This window comes from Gigantopelta aegis, chromosome 3, assembly GCF_016097555.1.
Source record: "Gigantopelta aegis isolate Gae_Host chromosome 3, Gae_host_genome, whole genome shotgun sequence".
Taxonomy (NCBI): Eukaryota; Metazoa; Mollusca; class Gastropoda; order Neomphalida; family Peltospiridae; genus Gigantopelta; species Gigantopelta aegis.
The window spans coordinates 91,332,370-91,352,821 of record NC_054701.1 but is presented as its reverse complement, the minus strand read 5'-3'; the positions used below and the strand labels follow the sequence as shown (position 1 = coordinate 91,352,821).

At 36.0% G+C, this 20,452-nt stretch overlaps 3 protein-coding genes across 3 annotated transcripts; 1 reads left to right on the top strand and 2 right to left on the bottom strand.

Annotated features, from left to right (window-relative positions):
- Positions 1-224: 224 nt before the first annotated feature.
- Positions 225-8,988, top strand: LOC121369329 (vacuolar protein sorting-associated protein 37B-like). Its single transcript, XM_041494318.1, has 5 exons — positions 225-327; positions 4,117-4,305; positions 5,547-5,718; positions 6,224-6,306; positions 7,360-8,988. Exons 2-5 carry the CDS (start codon positions 4,132-4,134, stop codon positions 7,600-7,602), a joined length of 672 nt encoding a protein of 223 aa, XP_041350252.1. The 5' UTR covers positions 225-327; positions 4,117-4,131; the 3' UTR covers positions 7,603-8,988.
- LOC121369328 lies at positions 8,723-12,891 on the bottom strand. Its single transcript, XM_041494317.1, has 2 exons — positions 12,696-12,891; positions 8,723-11,420 (listed from the first exon to the last, which is right to left on the bottom strand). The coding sequence occupies exon 2, from the start codon at positions 11,383-11,385 to the stop codon at positions 10,438-10,440; it is 948 nt and encodes a 315-aa protein (XP_041350251.1). The 5' UTR covers positions 11,386-11,420; positions 12,696-12,891; the 3' UTR covers positions 8,723-10,437.
- A 5,242-nt stretch (positions 12,892-18,133) lies between these two features.
- LOC121368932 (putative uncharacterized protein DDB_G0286901) lies at positions 18,134-19,387 on the bottom strand. Its single transcript, XM_041493696.1, has one exon. It carries the CDS (start codon positions 19,385-19,387, stop codon positions 18,134-18,136), a length of 1,254 nt encoding a protein of 417 aa, XP_041349630.1.
- Positions 19,388-20,452: the final 1,065 nt, after the last annotated feature.

Sequence of the window (20,452 nt, the reverse complement as noted above, 5' to 3'; positions counted from 1 at the left end):
GAAACGCATTGAATATACACACTGATATTCTAAAAAATATATATATATCTACTATGTGATTTTAATCGTTAAAAAAAGTTTATTAGTCAGAACACCTAGGTTTGGATTGCATTCCACTGGTTTATTATTAGTAAATCAAAGTGTTTAAAACGGAAATATTATATTCGGCTTTGCAAATAAAACAAAACCCTCAGACGTGTTTTATTGGAGCGCCATCCAGCGGACGAAATTACACCAAAAGAGGGGTATATGGCGGAAGATTTATTAATGGAACAATGATTCATTTCAGCGATTACAAAACATCGAATACTAATTTAAATTGGTAATGTACGTGTATGATTACAATTTGTTCTTGTAGTTTCAGATATTATTATTTTGCAACAAAACGTCTAAACATGTCTACGTGACCTAATAGTATTGTCTCTTAATCTAATTTCGTTAGTATTTAGTTTTCGTGATCTATTTCCCGCTCATATTCTTATTCATTTTGCCATACTAAATATGTTTTTAACCACATTAACAATTAGCCATTATGTTTAAAAAAAAAAGGGAAGCCATCCTTATTTTCCACCTAACAAATTAAAAAAATATTTATTATATTAGAATTTGTTTAAAGTCTGTACTAAGGTGACAACAGTCACTTTTTGCACCCTTGTTTTGGCTTCGTACACAGTAAATAAAACATATCCAACGGTAATTTTTTGATATGATATATTTGACAAAAGGTACTTTTTATTTCTTTCATCTTTTGACACTTAAAATTAATATTTTGTCCAGAATTATGAAAAATAAAGAAATACCAACCTGTTAACAACATTGTCCACTTGTTATAGAAATTTGACAGGGGTCAAGGTTAGTAGACCAGTTTTTATTTTAATGTGGCAAAGCATTGTAATAATACAGCTAATTTTGAATTTGAATGACGTCAGTATTCCAATGACGTCACTTTGAATCGCCTTACTGCTTACAATAACCATACACTGGGTACATCAGACCTTGCTTTTTAAGGTGCGCGGGTGCGATCGCGCTCGTACAGCGCACATAATTTCATTCTGGCAGGTGTGAAAAATAATGCAAGTTACACTTAACAAACAGTGCACGTAAAATAATTTTGTATATTGATTGCAACTATGTAGCTGATAGAAAGATCCGTTTAATAATACCAGAAACAAATGTTACGAGAACGGTAGTGTTCATGCAAGATTTTAAACTATGACTGGTACTTATCTTTGTAATACAAATCTGAAAACACAGCTTTAATAAGACATCTTCGAAGACATACCAATCCGATCAAAACTTCTTTGCCTATTTAATTTATTATTAATTAGAAACAGTCCACTTTTGTAAGCTAATACATCACAACGTCTGATAAGGATAACTCATTTATACTGTTCATATAATTATGACAAAAAGAGAAAAGGGATTGAATTAAATAGTGGCTTCTATAGCCTACACAAATGAACTCATTACGGAAATCAGCGAAGTCGGTAAAATTGTCTCGATTAGTTCATAACTGTTAGCCTATAAACGTTACTTGAGGTCCCGAAAATGGCAATAGTGTAATTTTATACTTTCTTTAAAAAAAGAAAGAAATGTAATTTAGACGGAATAATAAATAAAAGGAAAAGAAATGATAATAGGTATGTAGAAATAAGCCTAGGTATTTGTTTACATCTATTATTTTTCTTTTTCATCTTAAAAAAAAAAATCAAATAAAGCTTCATTTAAATATTTGATTTCAGCCAGAGGTTAATGAATGCGCATATGTTATTTATATATGCATATATGTACACACTATAGTAACAGTAATCAATGATCATTGCCGACTATTTGATTTTTGTTTCGTTTGTTAGAAAGTCACAGACCATGTGACTGGAACATGATTTGATGCGCAGTACTCTGTGGTATATTGACCAATCAGAGCTATTGCGGTCAGATTATTTTTACTCTTGGAATTCTCAACACACACGCTGGTCTACTCGATAACTTATTACACATTGATGATGGTGTCTAAAATTATGGGTTTTTTTTATTGTCTTTATTATGGAATTCCATGTTTGGAATAAAATCCTTTATAATGACAGATTTTGTCAGAGTTTGTATTTATGTATTTATCAACAACATTGAGGCCGTTCTTGATCAATGACGTAACGCTGTCAGAGCTGTTCGTAACTTGTAGGGGTATGTCAAATGACGTGTTACAAAATGTTAAGGGAGGGAGACTGGTTGCGTAATTGTTGAATTAAAAATGCCACGTGAATGTCAATGTCCCAACCAACACTATTAATTGAAGTAATTGTAGGCCTACGTTTCACAAGTTATTTAAAAAAATGTTTTAATAATATGAGTCAGTAGTGCACACCTGAGATGCTTGGGTCGTAGTTCATGAACCACGACCTCAGAACCAGTGGGTTTTTTCCCCATCCCAACTATCCTAATCATGTTTGTTGTACATAATAATGAAATTCAAGACAAGTTGATTCCTATATATGTTTAGCTGCACGTTTATCAAACCATCTAACACTGAATAGGTATATATATATATATAATTGTGTGCATCAAATTATCTGAATAGCACATATTGTAATTTAAAAAATTAAATAGTCTGCATCAGTGTATACATGTCATAATTATATTTCTATAGTACTTACTACTCCTGTAACTTTTTAATAAATTATAACTCCATTCCTGAAAGAGAAAAGAAGACAGCTTAGACTAATGAACAAAACAACATAAAATTAGAACTTAGAAGAAAACATTGGTTTATTGGTTAATTTTTGCAACATATGTCTCTGCATTTACATGTACCTATTACTTCATAAATTAATAATGCTTGATTTTCACTCGCCTTAGCATTTTGATGAGTGCAATTTTTCACTCGCCTAAGCATTTTGAGGTGTGCGATTTTCCACTCACCTTTGTTTTTCAAAAGCCAAGGATTGGTACATGACGTTTCCGTTTTAAGAATGCTGGAAAAATTCCAATGCAAACTTTCTATTGAAATTTTTTTGTTTGAACATTACTAATACATCTGAATGTGTTTGAAGAAAATCTTGTTATTAAACAATTGTACTTTTTACGAAATATGGATTTCAAGTGAAATTACAGTAAGATATGCTATATTTATTGTGTACGAACCCAAAACAAGGGTGCGAAAAGTGACTGTCGTCGACCGTAGGCCGAGAACTCGGACTGTAAGCAGGGCTTCTAGAATTTTTACAAAATCCACTAGCCATGGGATCAGTGATTTAAAAAATGTACTAGCCACGATTAAAAATTCACTAGCCCTACTTTACATTAAGTTAATACAATTTTACTAAATAATAATAATAATCAGATATGTCACCTAAAGAGCTTAAAAACACTAACATTTGGCTTGTGGGAAGGATATTCATATTTACAAAATAGACTTAACTGCAACATTTGACACTTTTTTTACAATACCCGTCGGGGATGGCAATAGTAGTTATTTACTAACCATAATCTAGAAGTCCTGCTGTAAAATAACTATAGTCCATCCCATCATTCTATGATTTTTTTTTTTTAAATAATTTCAGTTTGGTTTGACATAAGATGAAAAGTAAAAGTGTTTTGGAAATAACATAAAATACAATTTTTGTGTGCAATTTTAGAATTTTCAAATCAATTGGCTCATAAATAAATAATTTGTAGTAATTTCATAGCATGAAAAAAAGGTATTCTCTGTGGGACGGACTATATAGACTGACATTTGGATGGTTATGATGCTCTCATTACATTCAGAGACCAAGCTATGTAATATTTTCGCAATTGCTTCCCACAAAAGAGTAGTCAAAGATTCCCACTCTAATACCACAACAATGCTGTGTTTGACATCAAATACCTTTACATTGATAATTTTCAACTTTTCAAAGAGAATCCAAATATTAATCATAAATACACACTACAGAAAGAAACCTGACAACACCCACATTCCGCTAAGCTTTGAAGCAAACTTTGACAGAAGTTTTTTATGGTTGCTGACCTATATCGTGACGTAATGTCAGATGATCGTCCACTCTGTAATCACCATTATTTAATTAGTGCATTATTAAAAACTAAATTTTAATTGTTTTGATTATTGTGTGTAATTTTCAGCTGTATATCTACAAGATGTATAGTGGGTATTCACTGCAGCATCGTGGTGGCGGAGGTGGCTCCTCACAGTCCCTGCACTATGACGAGGAAGAAGCACTGGCACTTGTGAGATTTCTCGAGAAAGACGATCTGGAGAAACTGGTTAATGATGATACGAAGCTGAATGAACTCATAACAGATGTTAATCAGGTATATTGCATAGTAAATACAAAATTACGGTTTGTTTTGTTTAACAATGCCATTAGAGCGCATTGATTTATTAATCATCTGATGTCAAACGTTTGGTAATTATGACATATAGTCTGAGAGAGGAAACCCACTACATTATTCCATTAGTAGCAAGTCATGTTATATGTGCACCATCCCACAGACAGGATAGCACATACCACATCCTTTGATATACCAGACGTGGTGCACTGGCTGGAATGAGAAATAGGTCAGTGGGCCCACTGACAGGGATCGATCCCAAACTGACCACACATCAAGCGAGCGCCTTACCACTGGGCTACATCCTGCCCCACAGTAAATAGTTTACAGATAAATTACATAAGTAAACAATGAAGTAAACTGAATTGTATCAGGGCTGACACCAGAACAAATTTTAGTTTAGCCAATTTTTAGATTTGTAGAGAATTTCCTTGAAAATTATTATTCTGTCTGTCCATCCATCTGTCCCACTTATAGTTTTCCAGATATTTTTTTGACAATGCCTTGAAATATTGAGTTGAAAGTTTGTGTATAGCTTTGTATATATATATACTATTACAGATCAAGTTGGACTTTCGTGATGATTTACCCATTTTTGACAGCAATATAGCGCTTGTACTAATGAGATATGGACATTTATTTTCCTAAACATTTTTCTGTTGTTTCAAAATATTGAGCTGAAAGAAATTTTGTGCATGGATTTATAATGTACTATTATAGATCAAGTTTGACTTTTATGATGGTTTACCCATTTCTGACAGAGTTGAACGGAGATTTGAAAATTAGTTTTTCAGACTTACTTTTTACAAAGCCTCACAGTATTGAGCTGAAATTTTGTGTACATAGCTTTATCATGTACTGTTACAGATCATGTCCGACTTTCAGGATGATTTTCCATATTTGACAGAGTTGGCAAAAACCCCATTTTCCACAACTTTTGTTTTGGCAACACCTCATGATATTGACTTCAAATTTTGTGAATAGCTTTATCATATTCTGTTATGAATTAAGTTTGACTTTCATGACGATTTACCCTTTTTTTTGTACAGAGTTATGGCCCTTGAAAATTTATTTTCCTGACTTTTTGAATGCCTGAAGATATATATTCTGAAATTAGTTTCTGTCAGAAAGCCTTCCTACTTTCCCGTATAGTGTAAAATTGGTGATGGTGATATTAAAACTTGAAACATACCTTGAAGTAATATTGTTGTTGTTTGTGTCAGGTGAAGCGACTTCAAGTTGAGCGAGACACAGTGTTTGCCAGTAACAAGAGTCTTGCTGAACACAATCTTTCTCTGGAGCCACAGTTCACTCAGTTAAAACGGGAGGTAGCCACGTTAAATGAGGATGTAAACACGCTCAAGATGAACCTTGCCAAGGACTCTGCCCAACTAGGTAACCATGTTAACCAGTGCTTGTAGTATTTCTTTACAGGTCGTTAATCTGTATTGTTATTTAATAAGCATCAGTATTATTAAGTGTTTTACTTCCTGCTGCACTGTATGTTGCATGTAGGCATAACTTTATTCAGCCATCGATAAAATTGGGCGAGACACCCATGGTCAATTGATATCAGGTACTTTCACCATTGGATGCAGCGCATACATGCGTTTGTTTGCTAAGAAGAAAACAAAATACATTAGTTTGAATAAGAGTGTCTAGACTATGCATGTGATTGCAAAATACATGTGGCCAGCCTCAGTGAAAAAATTGTATGTAGTATATTTGCCCAAAATGCAAGCTGCAGATGCACCCGACGTACGTGTGCTGCATCCAATCTATATGAGCCTTTATATCCTTAAGATGTATTGGACCACTATGCTATATGATTGTCGGGGAGCCCCTGTTGCTCGTGTTGACTAGAAAGTAGTATGTCCTGTAATATAACCCTGTTTTCCAGATACACACTTCAGTGCGCAGTCGTTGGACACCACTTTGGCTCTACTGCAGACAGAATCAGCTGTAGCAGAAGAAAAGTCTGAGGTGAGAAAGTAAAACATGTTATACCATGCTACTTGTACTCGGCCAAAGATGATGCTTAGTTGAGAGGTTGAGGCAGATAATACCAGCTTGTCAATTCTAAGATCATAATAACCAAATTCAAGCAAATGTTTAAACAAGAAGGTGGAATACAATGCCCCATTATATCTCCAGGTGTCACAGATGCAGGGGACATGATATTTTAAGCTTCTACAGTTTTCTTGCAGTTTTCCATCAGACGTACAAGTAAACTGGCGCAATGCTGTCCTATTAACTCGTATGATTTAAACTTTAATTGTGAATACTTCACAGCTGATAAAAACAGTTAGGAATTGCATTTATTACTCTCTTACCGATCCAACCAGAGGAGACTATAGGTTTCATGTTCGTCTGTATTGCATATAGGTTTTCAAATCTTTTTTTTTATATAATGCCTCAAGATATTGATCTGACATTTTGTGTATAGCTTTATCATGTTACAAATCAGGGTCCTAATTCACAAAGCTCTCTTAGGCTCTGCTAGACAACAAAGCATCCTCTTTGCAAAGTCTTTTAGCATTGCACTGCGAGATCGCAAAGGTGCGAGAGTTTAGTGAATTAGGCCCCTGGTTTGACTTTCCTGGTGATTTACCTATTTTCACAGAGTTATGGCCCTTGAACTTAAGATATGAACATATTGTTTTCAGACTTTTTTTTTCGGAATGCCTCTAGATATTGAGCTGAAATTTTTTGTCTAACTTTATCATGTACTGACATCAGGGAACTTTTTGTTTTCAAACTCTTGATTAGCGATATGTCTAAAATCAGTTGAAAATTGTTCAGCAACTACTGTTTTATGTTTTAATATTGTGTAGCCATCTCTGAAACTTGCATAGCAAATTGTGATGCAATACTGAACTGTTTCCCAACTGTCAAAGATCAAGTTTGACTTTAATGGAGATTTATGGCTCCCAAACTTAGGAGATTTGTGGGGCCGGTATGGGTTGTATATTGTTTTAGTAATACTCTCAAAATGCGTGTCAAAAATGATTTATTTCTAAACTTTTTGTTTTGCAGAATTTGGCTGATAGTTTCTGTAAAAAGGAAGTGTCTGTGGATACCTTCATGACAGATTATCTCCCTTTGAGGTCACTAGCACACGCCCGTCGAATCAAAGTGGAGAAAATGACAGAGTTAGTGAGGAATATGAGAAACGTCCAAACCCAGTCGGCGACACAACCTGCTAGCCAGTGGATGGGAGCTAGCACTGCACCCTACCCTACATCCATGGGTGGGATGCCGCAGCCTTTCTTCAGATAATGAACACATGCTCATTTTGTAACTTATCAGTCATCTTCTGTGTAATGTACATCTAAAATTGACATGCTAATCACCAATGCTGTCTCTGTTTTACAAGTAGTGTCAGAATGTTGAGTGATATTTCTTTTCTGACAAGTAGTGCTTGAGCAATAATTCGGTCTTTCTTTGTGACTTCTGTATTGTGAAACTAAAGAGTTAACATAGATTGATTCTGTGATATATAGACCAAATGTAAAAATGTCGGTGCTAAATGGTTTCACTGGCTCAGATTGATTGATTGATGATAATGTACCACCTGTTTAATTCGAAGGAATGTTTAATGACACCCTAACACAAAAATACTCATCTAGCTATTGGATGTCAAACAAAGGTAAGTATACCCATTGATTGATGATAATTTACCACCTGTTGATTCATGATAAATAAGGAACATGATCCTCTAACAACATTGTATAGTGCTTGTTTAAACCTTTATTCTTTGATACAAATGATATTCTCTCATTATCTGATATATCATATCTGATTATTGTTTATCACCAGTAATGTGAGAATTTTGCTTATAGAGGACTCCTGGATAATCAGTCTGTTTGGACCTGTAGATGTGGAACCTGGAGTCTTTACTTGGTGTGAACCGAAGAGTAGGTAAACTATCCAGACACATGTAGTAGCATTGCTATTGCTAAATGTCAATCCTGACATGTCATCACAGACTCGTTCCAGCCAGTGCACCATGACTGGTATACCAAAGGCCGTGGTATGTACTACCTTGTCTTTGGGATGGTGCATATAAAAGATCCCTTGCTGCTAATTAAAAAGAGTAGCCCATGAAGTAGTGACAGCGGGTTTCCTCTCTCAGTATCTGTGTGGTCCTTAATCATATGTCTGATGCCATATAACCGTAAATAAGTATCGGGAGTTGACTAATTTATACAGCAGTTGGAAGTGCAGAGTGTTTGCCAATCATGGAATACAGTCCAATGTCGTGTGTTATATGTGGGTGATCCGTTTAAATTGTGGACAACTTGATGAGAAAAATAACAGAGTGGATTATAGGTACAATAATTGTTTTTAATGTTTATGTGGTATTACGATTATGATTGGACAATAATATATATATATATATATATATATATATATATATATATATATATAATAATAATAATAATAATAATAAAAACCACATATTTAGTAAGACATGCAACTAGACGAGTGTATTAGATCTATTCGATATACATGTAGTACATTGTATAAGCAGGGCCATTTATCTGAGATAAGGCAAGTAGATGTAACATGAAAATCACATTATTACTCTCGTTTTTCTTTTTGTGTATATTTATTTGTAAATATGTCTGTACATAATAATGCTAATAAACGTAAGGAATGATTTGAACGACACAATTGTTCTGGTTATTTATGTAAGAGCAGAAAAGCTGCATAGTGTTAAACACTGAACATGCTGGTCACCACTATAGTCTATTGCTAACTGCAAACAAGATTCACGGTTACAAACAATATAGATGATTTTTATTTTAATTGTATAGCATGTTCTGCGTTCATGATACATGGTTGATCACGCTTTAGACTTGGGAGTCTGGTTGTGTTGAAAAGGACTACTACATAATCAAGTCTGTCTCGGCCAATGTTGCTTCGTTTGGCCAGTGCTTTAACCTAGCTTCGTTTGGCATGGACGATTGTTGTCTACCAGCTCCAGACAGGAAATGTTGCTTCGTTCGGCCAGTGCTTTAACCTAGCTTCGTTTGGCATGGACGATTGTTGTCTACCAGCTCCAGACAGGAAATGTTGCTTCGTTCGGTCAGTGCTTTAACCTAGCTTCGTTTGGCATGGACGATTGTTGTCTACCAGCTTCAGACAGGAAATGTTGCTTCGTTCGGTCAGTGCTTTAACCTAGCTTCGTTTGGCATGGACGATTGTTGTCTACCAGCTTAAGACAGGAAATGGCAGTGACCAGTTCGTAGTCTTGAAGGTTAATTTTTTTAAAATGAAATACTAGTATCGGATTATTAACTTTTTTCCTTTGTATTGTGAACAAGGACGTTATCAGTTGATTGGTGTTGTAAGATTAAATATTGGTTTTCATCAGTAAAGTTAAAAGGATGTATTTTTCAGTAGAGTATCTCCACGGAAGTGGCTGTCCTACAGACGAGGCACTAGATAGAGATTCACGGAAGCGACCACTATTTTAACAAATACCGATTCGGCTGCATTGTACATAGATGTTTTGTGTGTGTGTGTGTGTGTGTGTGTGGGGGGGGGGGGTCTTTATCACGGATAATAGTTTTTTTTGTGTTCGGATTTATGAAACCATTCTGCTTGGTAGTCCTGCGATATTTTTCACCACACTAGCTCAGTTTTGAAACTCGATCTGATTAAATCGGCTCAGTTAGACCAGGTGAGCCGATTATAATGAGACTGCAGAATTACCTAACTGAAATGATGATATACATTTTTTTTCTTGGATATTTTAAAAATTACAGGCTTTCCCATATTGCGTTCTTCTTTGGTTAGTTTTCTCCTGCCAAAACGGAATGACAAATCCATTAGCATTTTTAAAAGCTGAATATTCCTAGGCAGAATTAAAGTCGACGTAGTTCAGTTGTAGCATGCTCACCTAAGGTGTTGTTGGTCACAGGATCAACCTCCCTAAATGGACTTTTTTCTTCTTTTTTATTTCTACCTGAAATATCACAAAGCTTCCATTTTTAGGCATTTACCGTAGGCCTACACACCACGAACTCACACACACGCATACACACACAATGTGATTTCTAATGTTTACTCATTGGAAGAACTTGATAATCGGTGCTCAGTGTTGATTCACTTATCTTGAAGCAGTTTTCTTCGTATCAGTTGTTTGGGAACATTTATTGGACGTGACACAGTCACTGGATTTCTTTCACCATCTTTGCCATCCTGCAAATGAGCTGGTATTTTTACAGCTGTCCATACCAAGGATGTGGAAGTGCCTCCACCGGCCGACATACCAGTATCCATTCTTGAAGAAGAATCATTCTTGTTTGGTTTTCGGGAGTCATTGGCGTGTTTTTGTCGGTGTCTGTCCATTATTGGAAACTTTACAATCAATCTCTCACCCGACTTTTGTTTCGACACTGACAGTTTAGGTTTTTTATTTTTAACAATAGCTTTCGTTTCTACATGAGTTATCTGCCTTCTTATTTGTTTTCTATTCGAATCACCTAACGATTTTGAATCACTCTGCGTTTTCAGTTTATTTGCATAACCATTTCCATCATTTTTATTACGCACATTTGTTTCATTATTAGTCACAGTAATATTTGATTCCGCGTCGTACACTATGTCTCTTGAATTGGTTTTCTCCTGCATAAGGTTACCTACTAATGTATGTTCTAGTTTTTCGTTTTCATCATTCCCATTGTTTGTTGTAAGATCGATCAGCATGTTACCAGCACTGATTTCTTCCTGCATGAGGTTATATACTCCCGTATGTTCTAGTTTATCGTTTTCATCTTTCCCATTGTTTGTTGTAAGATCGATCAGCTTGTTACCAGCACTGGTTTCTTCCTGCATGAGGTTATATACTCCCGTATGTTCTAGTTTTTCGTTTTCATCATTCCCATTGTTTGTTGTAAGATCGTTCACCATGTTACCAGCATTAGTTTCTTCCTGTGTGGGTGTATCTGTTAGAGGTTCCAGAGCCTCCTGTAACACCTTCTCGTGGTAGCAATAGCCGCCATCTTCAAACTGGCAGTCCTCGTCGCTATCCTTGGAGTTGCTGTTTCCCATATTGGGTGGCAGAGTTAACGTTGCTATTTAATCGTCTAAAAGAAACAAATATGACAGAAGATCAACTGAACGAAACATGAAATTATGCAAACAAACACGAGAACAGTTAAAGTTTAAAGTGTGTTTTGTTTAACGACACCACTAGAACACACTGATTTATTAATCATCGGCTGTTGAATGTCAAAATTTGTAAACAGAGGAAACACGCTACGTTTTTTTCATTAGTAGCAAGGGATCTTTTATATGCACCATCCCATAGACAGGATAGCACATGCTACGGCCTTTGATATACCAGTCGTGGTGCACTGGCTGTAAATAGAAATAGCCCAATGGGCCCACCGACAGGAATCGATCACGAGAACTGATACAGACAACAATGCAGAACAAAAGTTAACCAATGTAAGGCAGACACGTAGATTTGTGAAAAGAACGTTCTGACTTTAATGTTGATATAAAAAGATATAAAATCGTACTCTGATTGATTACGCTACTGGTACTCATTGTAGTTTTAAAATTGTGACCGAAGTTTGAAGATTATTACAATGAACCATGTTTTACTGCTCACCACGTTTTGTTCTTATAACAATACAAGCACATGGTACAAACAACGCATGAATAGCAACTATTAAGATACCAAGATGGATTCAAACATTATTAAAAGTAACAAGCTTGTCTTAGCATACTATAACATCATTTACTAATACAAATTTACAAGTTTTAAACAATGATCTGTGATCTGTTATCGATATCAACCTTCATACTAAATACAAGTATTTCTTCATTGTCTTTGTTTTTCGTTGTTGGTACCACAAATCAATGATATAGTAGCCTGCTACTTATTAGAGAGTAATACATTTTCGTGAAACGTAAACAGGCGGAACTGCAGCCTAAACAAATCTAGCCTGTTTAAAAACTCCCGAGAATTCTTGAAATGTAATGTGTGTGGACATCCAAATATGTATCAACGAAACAGTCCAGTCGTATAACTAATACGTTAGTATAATGCTGTCGTTGACTAAACCACGGATATTTGTCAAATTATGTATACCTCATACCCTGTCGACAAATATATTACATCTTTCATACACTATAAAATGGCATGTTTATACCCCGGTTATAAATCTTTAGCTACTAGTATCGCATGACTGAGTATTGAGCGACCTCTAACTCTACCCTGTTTACATGCCTATTTTAAACTAGGTAAGATTAAAGAACACTCAAAGATCATATTTAGTTCATTATCTTAATTTTACTGAATATAATATTTACTAGTATATATAGTTTGTCGAAAAAATGAAATGTTTTCTTACCTACTAATCAATTCGGGGAATGTTGAGAAAATGAAAGTAGACAACGCAGTACTTCCTAGTAATGTATATATTGACCTATTTTCGCTGCTATCTGCCTGCGTTCAATGTGCGTGATATTAATTAAATACATGTATATATATTATTATAGCCTACAACGTCAAAACTATTCCATCTAATGGTAGTGCTAAAGCAAATAACTTCCGGCTGGGTCAATTGATAGAGAAGTGAACACCACAAGTCCTGTGATTGGTGATAAATGTGAGTGTGTTGGTTGTAAAAATAATTGTTTCATCTGGGCAAAAAATTTATGCAATTGTATTTCATCTAGTACCACTGTATGGGGTATCTGTAAAAAAAAAAGTACTCGAATTTTATGTAGAACTAGTGTAGTCATAGACGCTACCCGTTATCTCAGAAATGAGCAGCTGGACCCCCCCCCCCCCCTTCCCACCCATTTTTTCTGATTCACATTAAGGATGAGGGGTGGTAGTATTTATATCCGTGGCGTTTATGTCGATTGATACGCTGTAGGTAGGAGTTTTAACCACATATGTTATAGTGATTTCCCTAGAAATTAGGCAAGGCATGGTAGACCACTTTTGGGGCATTTTCAACATTTTCGGGACACTTGTTTTTCATTAAAAATACACAAAAATTAATTGAAATAAACATTAATGTAATTTGTGCTTGCTTTAATAAATGAATGGCAAAAGATATAAAAGTCATATGTTATTAATTAATAATATCTTTTTGGGGTGTTTTATAAAGGCAATTTTAGAATTAATTAGTGAAAAAGGCTTGTTTAATCTCAGGGCAGCATGGTGAGAATTAAGGCAAGATGGTGCTAGACTATTGAGGCATGATGCTGCACCATGCTAAAACAAGCTAGGGAAAACACTATGTTACTATTGTCGTCTATGGGATTTGATTTGGTAGTATGCACCCTAGTGCGTGGATTGGAATGCGGCTGGTTTGTCCTCTGGACAATTCGTCCACCGGAAATTTGTCCACCGATGCACTGGAGACAATTCGTCCACCGGAAATGTGTCCACCGATGCAATGGAGACAATTCGTCCACGACCAATGCGGCTGGTTCGTTGTCTGGACAATTCGTCTACAAACAATAAATTCGTCCACTACCAAACATTACTTCTGGACACTTCGTTCCCCCATTACTTTGTCGTATATTTTGATCACGCACAAAATAAACGAAACAAAGTTGATTTTATACATATTGAACTTTGTGACTGTGATATTATATGTATAACAGAAACACGCCTAGATAGAAATATTGAAATACGGGTAATAACATTATCGTATTAGGAGACTTCAACTAAGATCTTCTTAAAATATGACGTAGGATTATCGAAAAATGTGACGAGAATTTTAGTAACATTTTAAACGCTAACATTCTTCTTTTAGTCTCTACTTTATCAACAAATGTTTATTCAAAATTAAATTTAAAACATTATATATATATATATATATATATATATATATATATATATATATATATATATGTGTGTGTGTGTGTGTGTGTGTGTGTGTGTGTGTGATTGAATTAATTGACTCAAACGGTGTTGATTTTTATTTGCTTTGAAATAATATAATAAAAAGTATTGATGACTGGCTTTGAATTCAATGTGATAAAATGACAAAATTGTTTGAAATTCCCTTTGAATAGGTACCGTGGACAAATCGTCAAGTTCTCTGAAAATATAGTGAACAAACTGTTCGAACCAGGTGGACAAATTGTCTGTGGACGAATTGTCCAGAGGACGAACCGTCTAGAAAGCCGTGGATTTGGACTTTTGGAGACTGCATACCGTTCAGCAATGCATTATTTTAAGAATTTTAACATAACCTCCTTTCCTCGTTTGTCAAATCCTAGATACGTATCTGAATATATACTGAAACTAGTATGAGCAAAAAGTAAAACATCTAAGATAGTTTTGAATGGAATAAAACTATTTACCAGTTGAAATACAAAATAAAAAACAATTAAAAACCAAACGACATAAATCTCAAAACTTTAATGACTAAATTAAAAGAAAATCTCCATTTTAACAATACACGATACAAGAGGCCCGTAGGAATCTGAGCGGAGGACCTGCGTCCCCTACAAGGATTACAAACACACACACACGCACACACACACACACACGCACATACACACACACCACACACACACACGCACATACACATACACCACACACACGCACATACACATACACACACACTCGCACACACACACACACACACACACACACACGACACAGGTCTGTATTGTTAAACTAAAAAGTTAACATAGATTGATTCTGTGATATGGACCGCAAATGTAAAAATGTCGGTGCTAAATGGTTTCACTGGCTCATATTCATTGATTGATGATAATGTACCACCTGTTTAATTCGAAGGAATGTTTAATGACACCCTAACACAAAAATACTCATCCAGCTATTGGATGTCAAACAAAGGTAAGTATACCCATTGATTGATGATAATTTACCACCTATTGATTCATGATAAATAAGGAACATGATCCTCTAACAACATTGTATAGTGCTTGTTCAAACCTTTGTTCTTTGATACAAATGATATTCTCTAATTATCTGATATATCATATCTGATTATTGTTTATCACCAGTAACGTGAGAATTTTGCTTATAGAGGACTCCTGGATAATCAGTCTGTTTGGACCTGTAGATATGGAACCTGGAGTCTTTACTTGGTGTGAACCGAAGAGTAGGTAAACTATCCAGACACATGTAGTAGCATTGCTATTGCTAAATGTCAATCCTGACATGTCATCACAGACTCGTTCCAGCCAGTGCACCATGACTGGTATAACAAAGGCCGTGGTATGTGCTACCTTGTCTTTGGGATGGTGCATATAAAAGATCCCTTGCTGCTAATTGAAGTACATTGTATAAGCAGGGCCATTTATCTGAGATAAGGCAAGTAGATGTAACATGAAAATCACATTATTACTCTCGTTTTTCTTTTTGTGTATATTTAATTGTAAATATGTCTGTACATAATAATTCTAATAAACGTACGGAATGATCTGAACAACACAATTGTTCTGGTTATTTTTGTAAGAGCAAAAAAGCTGCAAACTGTTAAACACTGAACATGTTGGTCACCACTATAGTCTATTGCTAACTGCAAACAAGATTCACGGTTACAAACAATATAGATGATTTTTATTTTAATTGCATAGCATGTTCTGCATTCATGATACATATTTGATCACGCTTTAGACTTGGGAGTCTGGTTGTGTTGAAAAGGACTACTACATAATCAAGTCTGTCTCGGTCAATGTTGCTTCGTTCGGTCAGTGCTTTAACCTAGCTTTGTTTGGCATGGACGATTGTTGTCTACCAGCTTCAGACAGGAAATGACAGTGACCAGTTCGTAGTCTTGAAGGTTAATTTTTTTAATGAAATACTAGTATCGGATTATTAACTTTTTTCCTTTGTATTGTGAACAAGGACGTTATCAGACTCCATGTTGATTGGTGTTGTAAGATTAAATATTGTTTTTCATCAGTAAACTAGTCAAAAGGATATATTCTCCAGTAAAGTATCTCCACGGAAGTGGCTGTCCTTCTACAGACGAGGCACTAGATAGAGATTCAGCGACCACTATTTTGACAAATGCCGATTCGGCTGCATTTTGCAGAGATGGGGGTCTTGATCACGGAGGGGCGGGACGTAGCCCAGTGGTACAGCACTCGCTCGATGCGCGGTCGGTGTGGGATCGATCCCCGTCGGTGGGCCCAGTGGGCTATTTTATGTTTCAGTCAGTGCACCACGACTGGTATATCAAAGGCCGTGGTATGTACTACCCTATCTTTTCCTCTCTCAATATCTGTGTGGTCCTTAACCATATGTCTGACGCCATATAACCGTAAAGTGCGTCGTTAAATTAAATATTTCTTTCTTTCTTTCTTTGATCATGGATAATAGTTTTTTTGTTCAGATTTATTGAACCATTCTGCTTGGTCGTCCTGCAGTATTTTTCACCACACTAGCTAAGTTTTGAAACTCAATCTGATTAAATCGGCTCAGTTAGACCAGGTGAGCCGATTTTTATAAGACTGCGGAACTGCCTAACTGAAATGATGATCACAGGATCAATCTCCCTTTTTTATTTCTACCTGAAATATCACAAAGCTTCCATTTTTATCCATTTACCATAGGCCCACATACCACGAACAGACACACAGACGCACACACGCACGCACGCACACACACATACACACACACAATGTGATTTCTAATGTTTAATCATTGGAAGAACTTGATAATCTGTGCTCAGTGTTGATTCACTTATCTTGAAGCAGTTTTCTTCGTATCAGTTGTTTGGGAACATTTATTGGACATGACAGAGTCACTGGATTTCTTTCACCATCTTTGCCATCCTGCAAGTGAGCTGGTATTTTTACAGCTGTCCATACCAAGGATGTGGAAGTGCCTCCACTGGCCGACATACCAGTATCCATTCCTGAAGAAGAATCATTCTTGTTTGGTTTTCGGGAGTCATTGACGCGCTTTTGTCGGTGTCTGTCCATTATTGGAAACTTTACAATCAACCTCTCACCCGACTTTTGTTTCAACACTGACAGTTTAGGTTTTTTATTTTTAACAATAACTTTCGTTTCTACATCTGTTATCTGCCTTTTTATTTGTTTTCTACTCGAATCACCTAACGATTTTGAATCACTCTGCGATTTCAGTTTATTTGCATAACCATTTCCATCATTTTTATTACGTACATTTGTTTCATTATCAGTCACCGTATTATTTGATTCCACGTCGTACACTCTTGAATTGTTTTTCTCCTGCATGAGGTTATATACTCCCGTATGTTCTAGTTTATCGTTTTCATCTTTCCCATTGTTTGTTGTAAGATCGATCAGCTTGTTACCAGCACTGATTTCTTCCTGCATGAGGTTATATACTCCTGTATGTTCTAGTTTTTCGTTTTCATCATTCCCATTGTTTGTTGTAAGATTGATCAGCATGTTACCAGCACTGGTTTCTTCCTGCATGAGGTTATATACTCCCGTATGTTCTAGTTTTTCGTTTTCATCATTCCCATTGTTTGTTGTAAGATCGATCAGCTTGTTACCAGCACTGGTTTCTTCCTGCATGAGGTTATATACTCCCGTATGTTCTAGTTTATCGTTTTCATCTTTCCCATTGTTTGTTGTAAGATCGATCAGCATGTTACCAGCACTGGTTTCTTCCTGCATGAGGTTATATACTCCCGTATGTTCTAGTTTATCGTTTTCATCTTTCCCATTGTTTGTTGTAAGATTGATCAGCATGTTACCAGCACTGGTTTCTTCCTGCATGTGGTTATATACTCCCGTATGTTCTAGTTTTTCGTTTTCATCATTCCCATTGTTTGTTGTAAGATTGATCAGCTTGTTACCAGCACTTGTTTCTTTCTTCCTGCATGAGGTTATATACTCCTGTATGTTCTAGTTTTTCGTTTTCATCATTCCCATTGTTTGTTGTAAGATCGATCAGCATGTTACCAGCATTGGTTTCTTCCTGCATGAGGTTATATACTCCCGTATGTTCTAGTTTTTCGTTTTCATCATTCCCATCGTTTGTTGTAAGATTGATCAGCATGTTACCAGCACTGGTTTTTTCCTGCATGAGGTTATATACTCCCGTATGTTCTAGTTTTTCGTTTTCATCATTCCCATTGTTTGTTGTAAGATTGATCAGCATGTTACCAGCACTGGTTTCTTCCTGCATGAGGTTATATACTCCTGTATGTTCTAGTTTTTCGTTTTCATCATTCCCATTGTTTGTTGTAAGATTGATCAGCTTGTTACCAGCACTGGTTTCTTCCTGCATGAGGTTATATACTCCCGTATGTTCTAGTTTATCGTTTTCATCTTTCCCATTGTTTGTTGTAAGATTGATCAGCTTGTTACCAGCACTGGTTTCTTCCTGCATGAGGTTATATACTCCCGTATGTTCTAGTTTATCGTTTTCATCTTTCCCATTGTTTGTTGTAAGATCGATCAGCATGTTACCAGCACTGGTTTCTTCCTGCATGAGGTTATATACTCCCGTATGTTCTAGTTTTTCGTTTTCATCATTCCCATTGTTTGTTGTAAGATTGATCAGCATGTTACCAGCACTGGTTTCTTCCTGCATGAGGTTATATACTCCTGTATGTTCTAGTTTTTCGTTTTCATCATTCCCATTGTTTGTTGTAAGGTTGATCAGCTTGTTACCAGCACTGGTTTCTTCCTGCATGAGGTTGTATACTCCCGTATGTTCTAGTTTATCGTTTTCATCTTTCCCTTTGTTTGTTGTAAGATTGATCAGCTTGTTACCAGCACTGGTTTCTTCCTGCATGAGGTTATATACTCCCGTATGTTCTAGTTTATCGTTTTCATCTTTCCCATTGTTTGTTGTAAGATCGATCAGCATGTTACCAGCACTGGTTTCTTCCTGCATGAGGTTATATACTCCCGTATGTTCTAGTTTATCGTTTTCATCTTTCCCATTGTTTGTTGTAAGATTGATCAGCATGTTACCAGCACTGGTTTCTTCCTGCATGAGGTTATATACTCCCGTATGTTCTAGTTTTTCGTTTTCATCATTCCCATTGTTTGTTGTAAGATTGATCAGCATGTTACCAGCACTGGTTTCTTCCTGCATGAGGTTATATACTCCCGTATGTTCTAGTTTTTCGTTTTCATCATTCCCATTGTTTGTTGTAAGATTGATCAGCTTGTTACCAGCACTGGTTTCTTTCTTCCTGCATGAGGTTATATACTCCTGTATGTTCTAGTTTTTCGTTTTCATCATTCCCATTGTTTGTTGTAAGATTGATCAGCTTGTTACCAGCACTGGTTTCTTCCTGCATGAGGTTATATACTCCCGTATGTTCTAGTTTTTCGTTTTCATCATTCCCATTGTTTGTTGTAAGATTGATCAGCATGTTACCAGCACTGGTTTCTTTCTTCCTTCATGAGGTTATATACTCCTGTATGTTCTAGTTTTTCGTTTTCATCATTCCCATTGTTTGTTGTAAGATTGATCAGCATGTTACCAGCACTGGTTTCTTCCTGCATGAGGTTATATACTCCCGTATGTTCTAGTTTTTCGTTTTCATCATTCCCATTGTTTGTTGTAAGATTGATCAGCTTGTTACCAGCACTGGTTTCTTTCTTCCTGCATGAGGTTATATACTCCTGTATGTTCTAGTTTTTCGTTTTCATCATTCCCATTGTTTGTTGTAAGATTGATCAGCTTGTTACCAGCACTGGTTTCTTTCTTCCTGCATGAGGTTATATACTCCTGTATGTTCCAGTTTTTCGTTTTCATCATTCCCATTGTTTGTTGTAAGATCGATCAGCATGTTACCAGCACTGGTTTCTTCCTGCATGAGGTTATATACTCCCGTATGTTCTAGTTTTTCGTTTTCATCATTCCCATTGTTTGTTGTAAGATTGATCAGCTTGTTACCAGCACTGGTTTCTTTCTTCCTGCATGAGGTTATATACTCCTGTATGTTCTAGTTTTTCGTTTTCATCATTCCCATTGTTTGTTGTAAGATCGATCAGCATGTTACCAGCACTGGTTTCTTTCTTCCTGCATGAGGTTATATACTCCTGTATGTTCTAGTTTTTCGTTTTCATCATTCCCATTGTTTGTTGTAAGATTGATCAGCTTGTTACCAGCACTGGTTTCTTCCTGCATGAGGTTATATACTCCCGTATG

Bases quoted from the DNA above. Each gene is read 5' to 3' on its own strand.
- LOC121369329 (XM_041494318.1), top strand. From the start codon at position 4,132: ATGTATAGTGGGTATTCACTGCAGCATCGTGGTGGCGGAGGTGGCTCC. The intron at 5,719-6,223 runs GTAACCATGTTA...CCTGTTTTCCAG, and splicing joins CAAGGACTCTGCCCAACTAG to ATACACACTTCAGTGCGCAG. The intron at 6,307-7,359 runs GTGAGAAAGTAA...TTTGTTTTGCAG, and splicing joins TAGCAGAAGAAAAGTCTGAG to AATTTGGCTGATAGTTTCTG.
- LOC121368932 (XM_041493696.1), bottom strand. From the start codon at position 19,387: ATGCAGGAAGAAACCAGTGCTGGTAACATGCTGATCAATCTTACAACA.
- LOC121369328 (XM_041494317.1), bottom strand. From the start codon at position 11,385: ATGGGAAACAGCAACTCCAAGGATAGCGACGAGGACTGCCAGTTTGAA.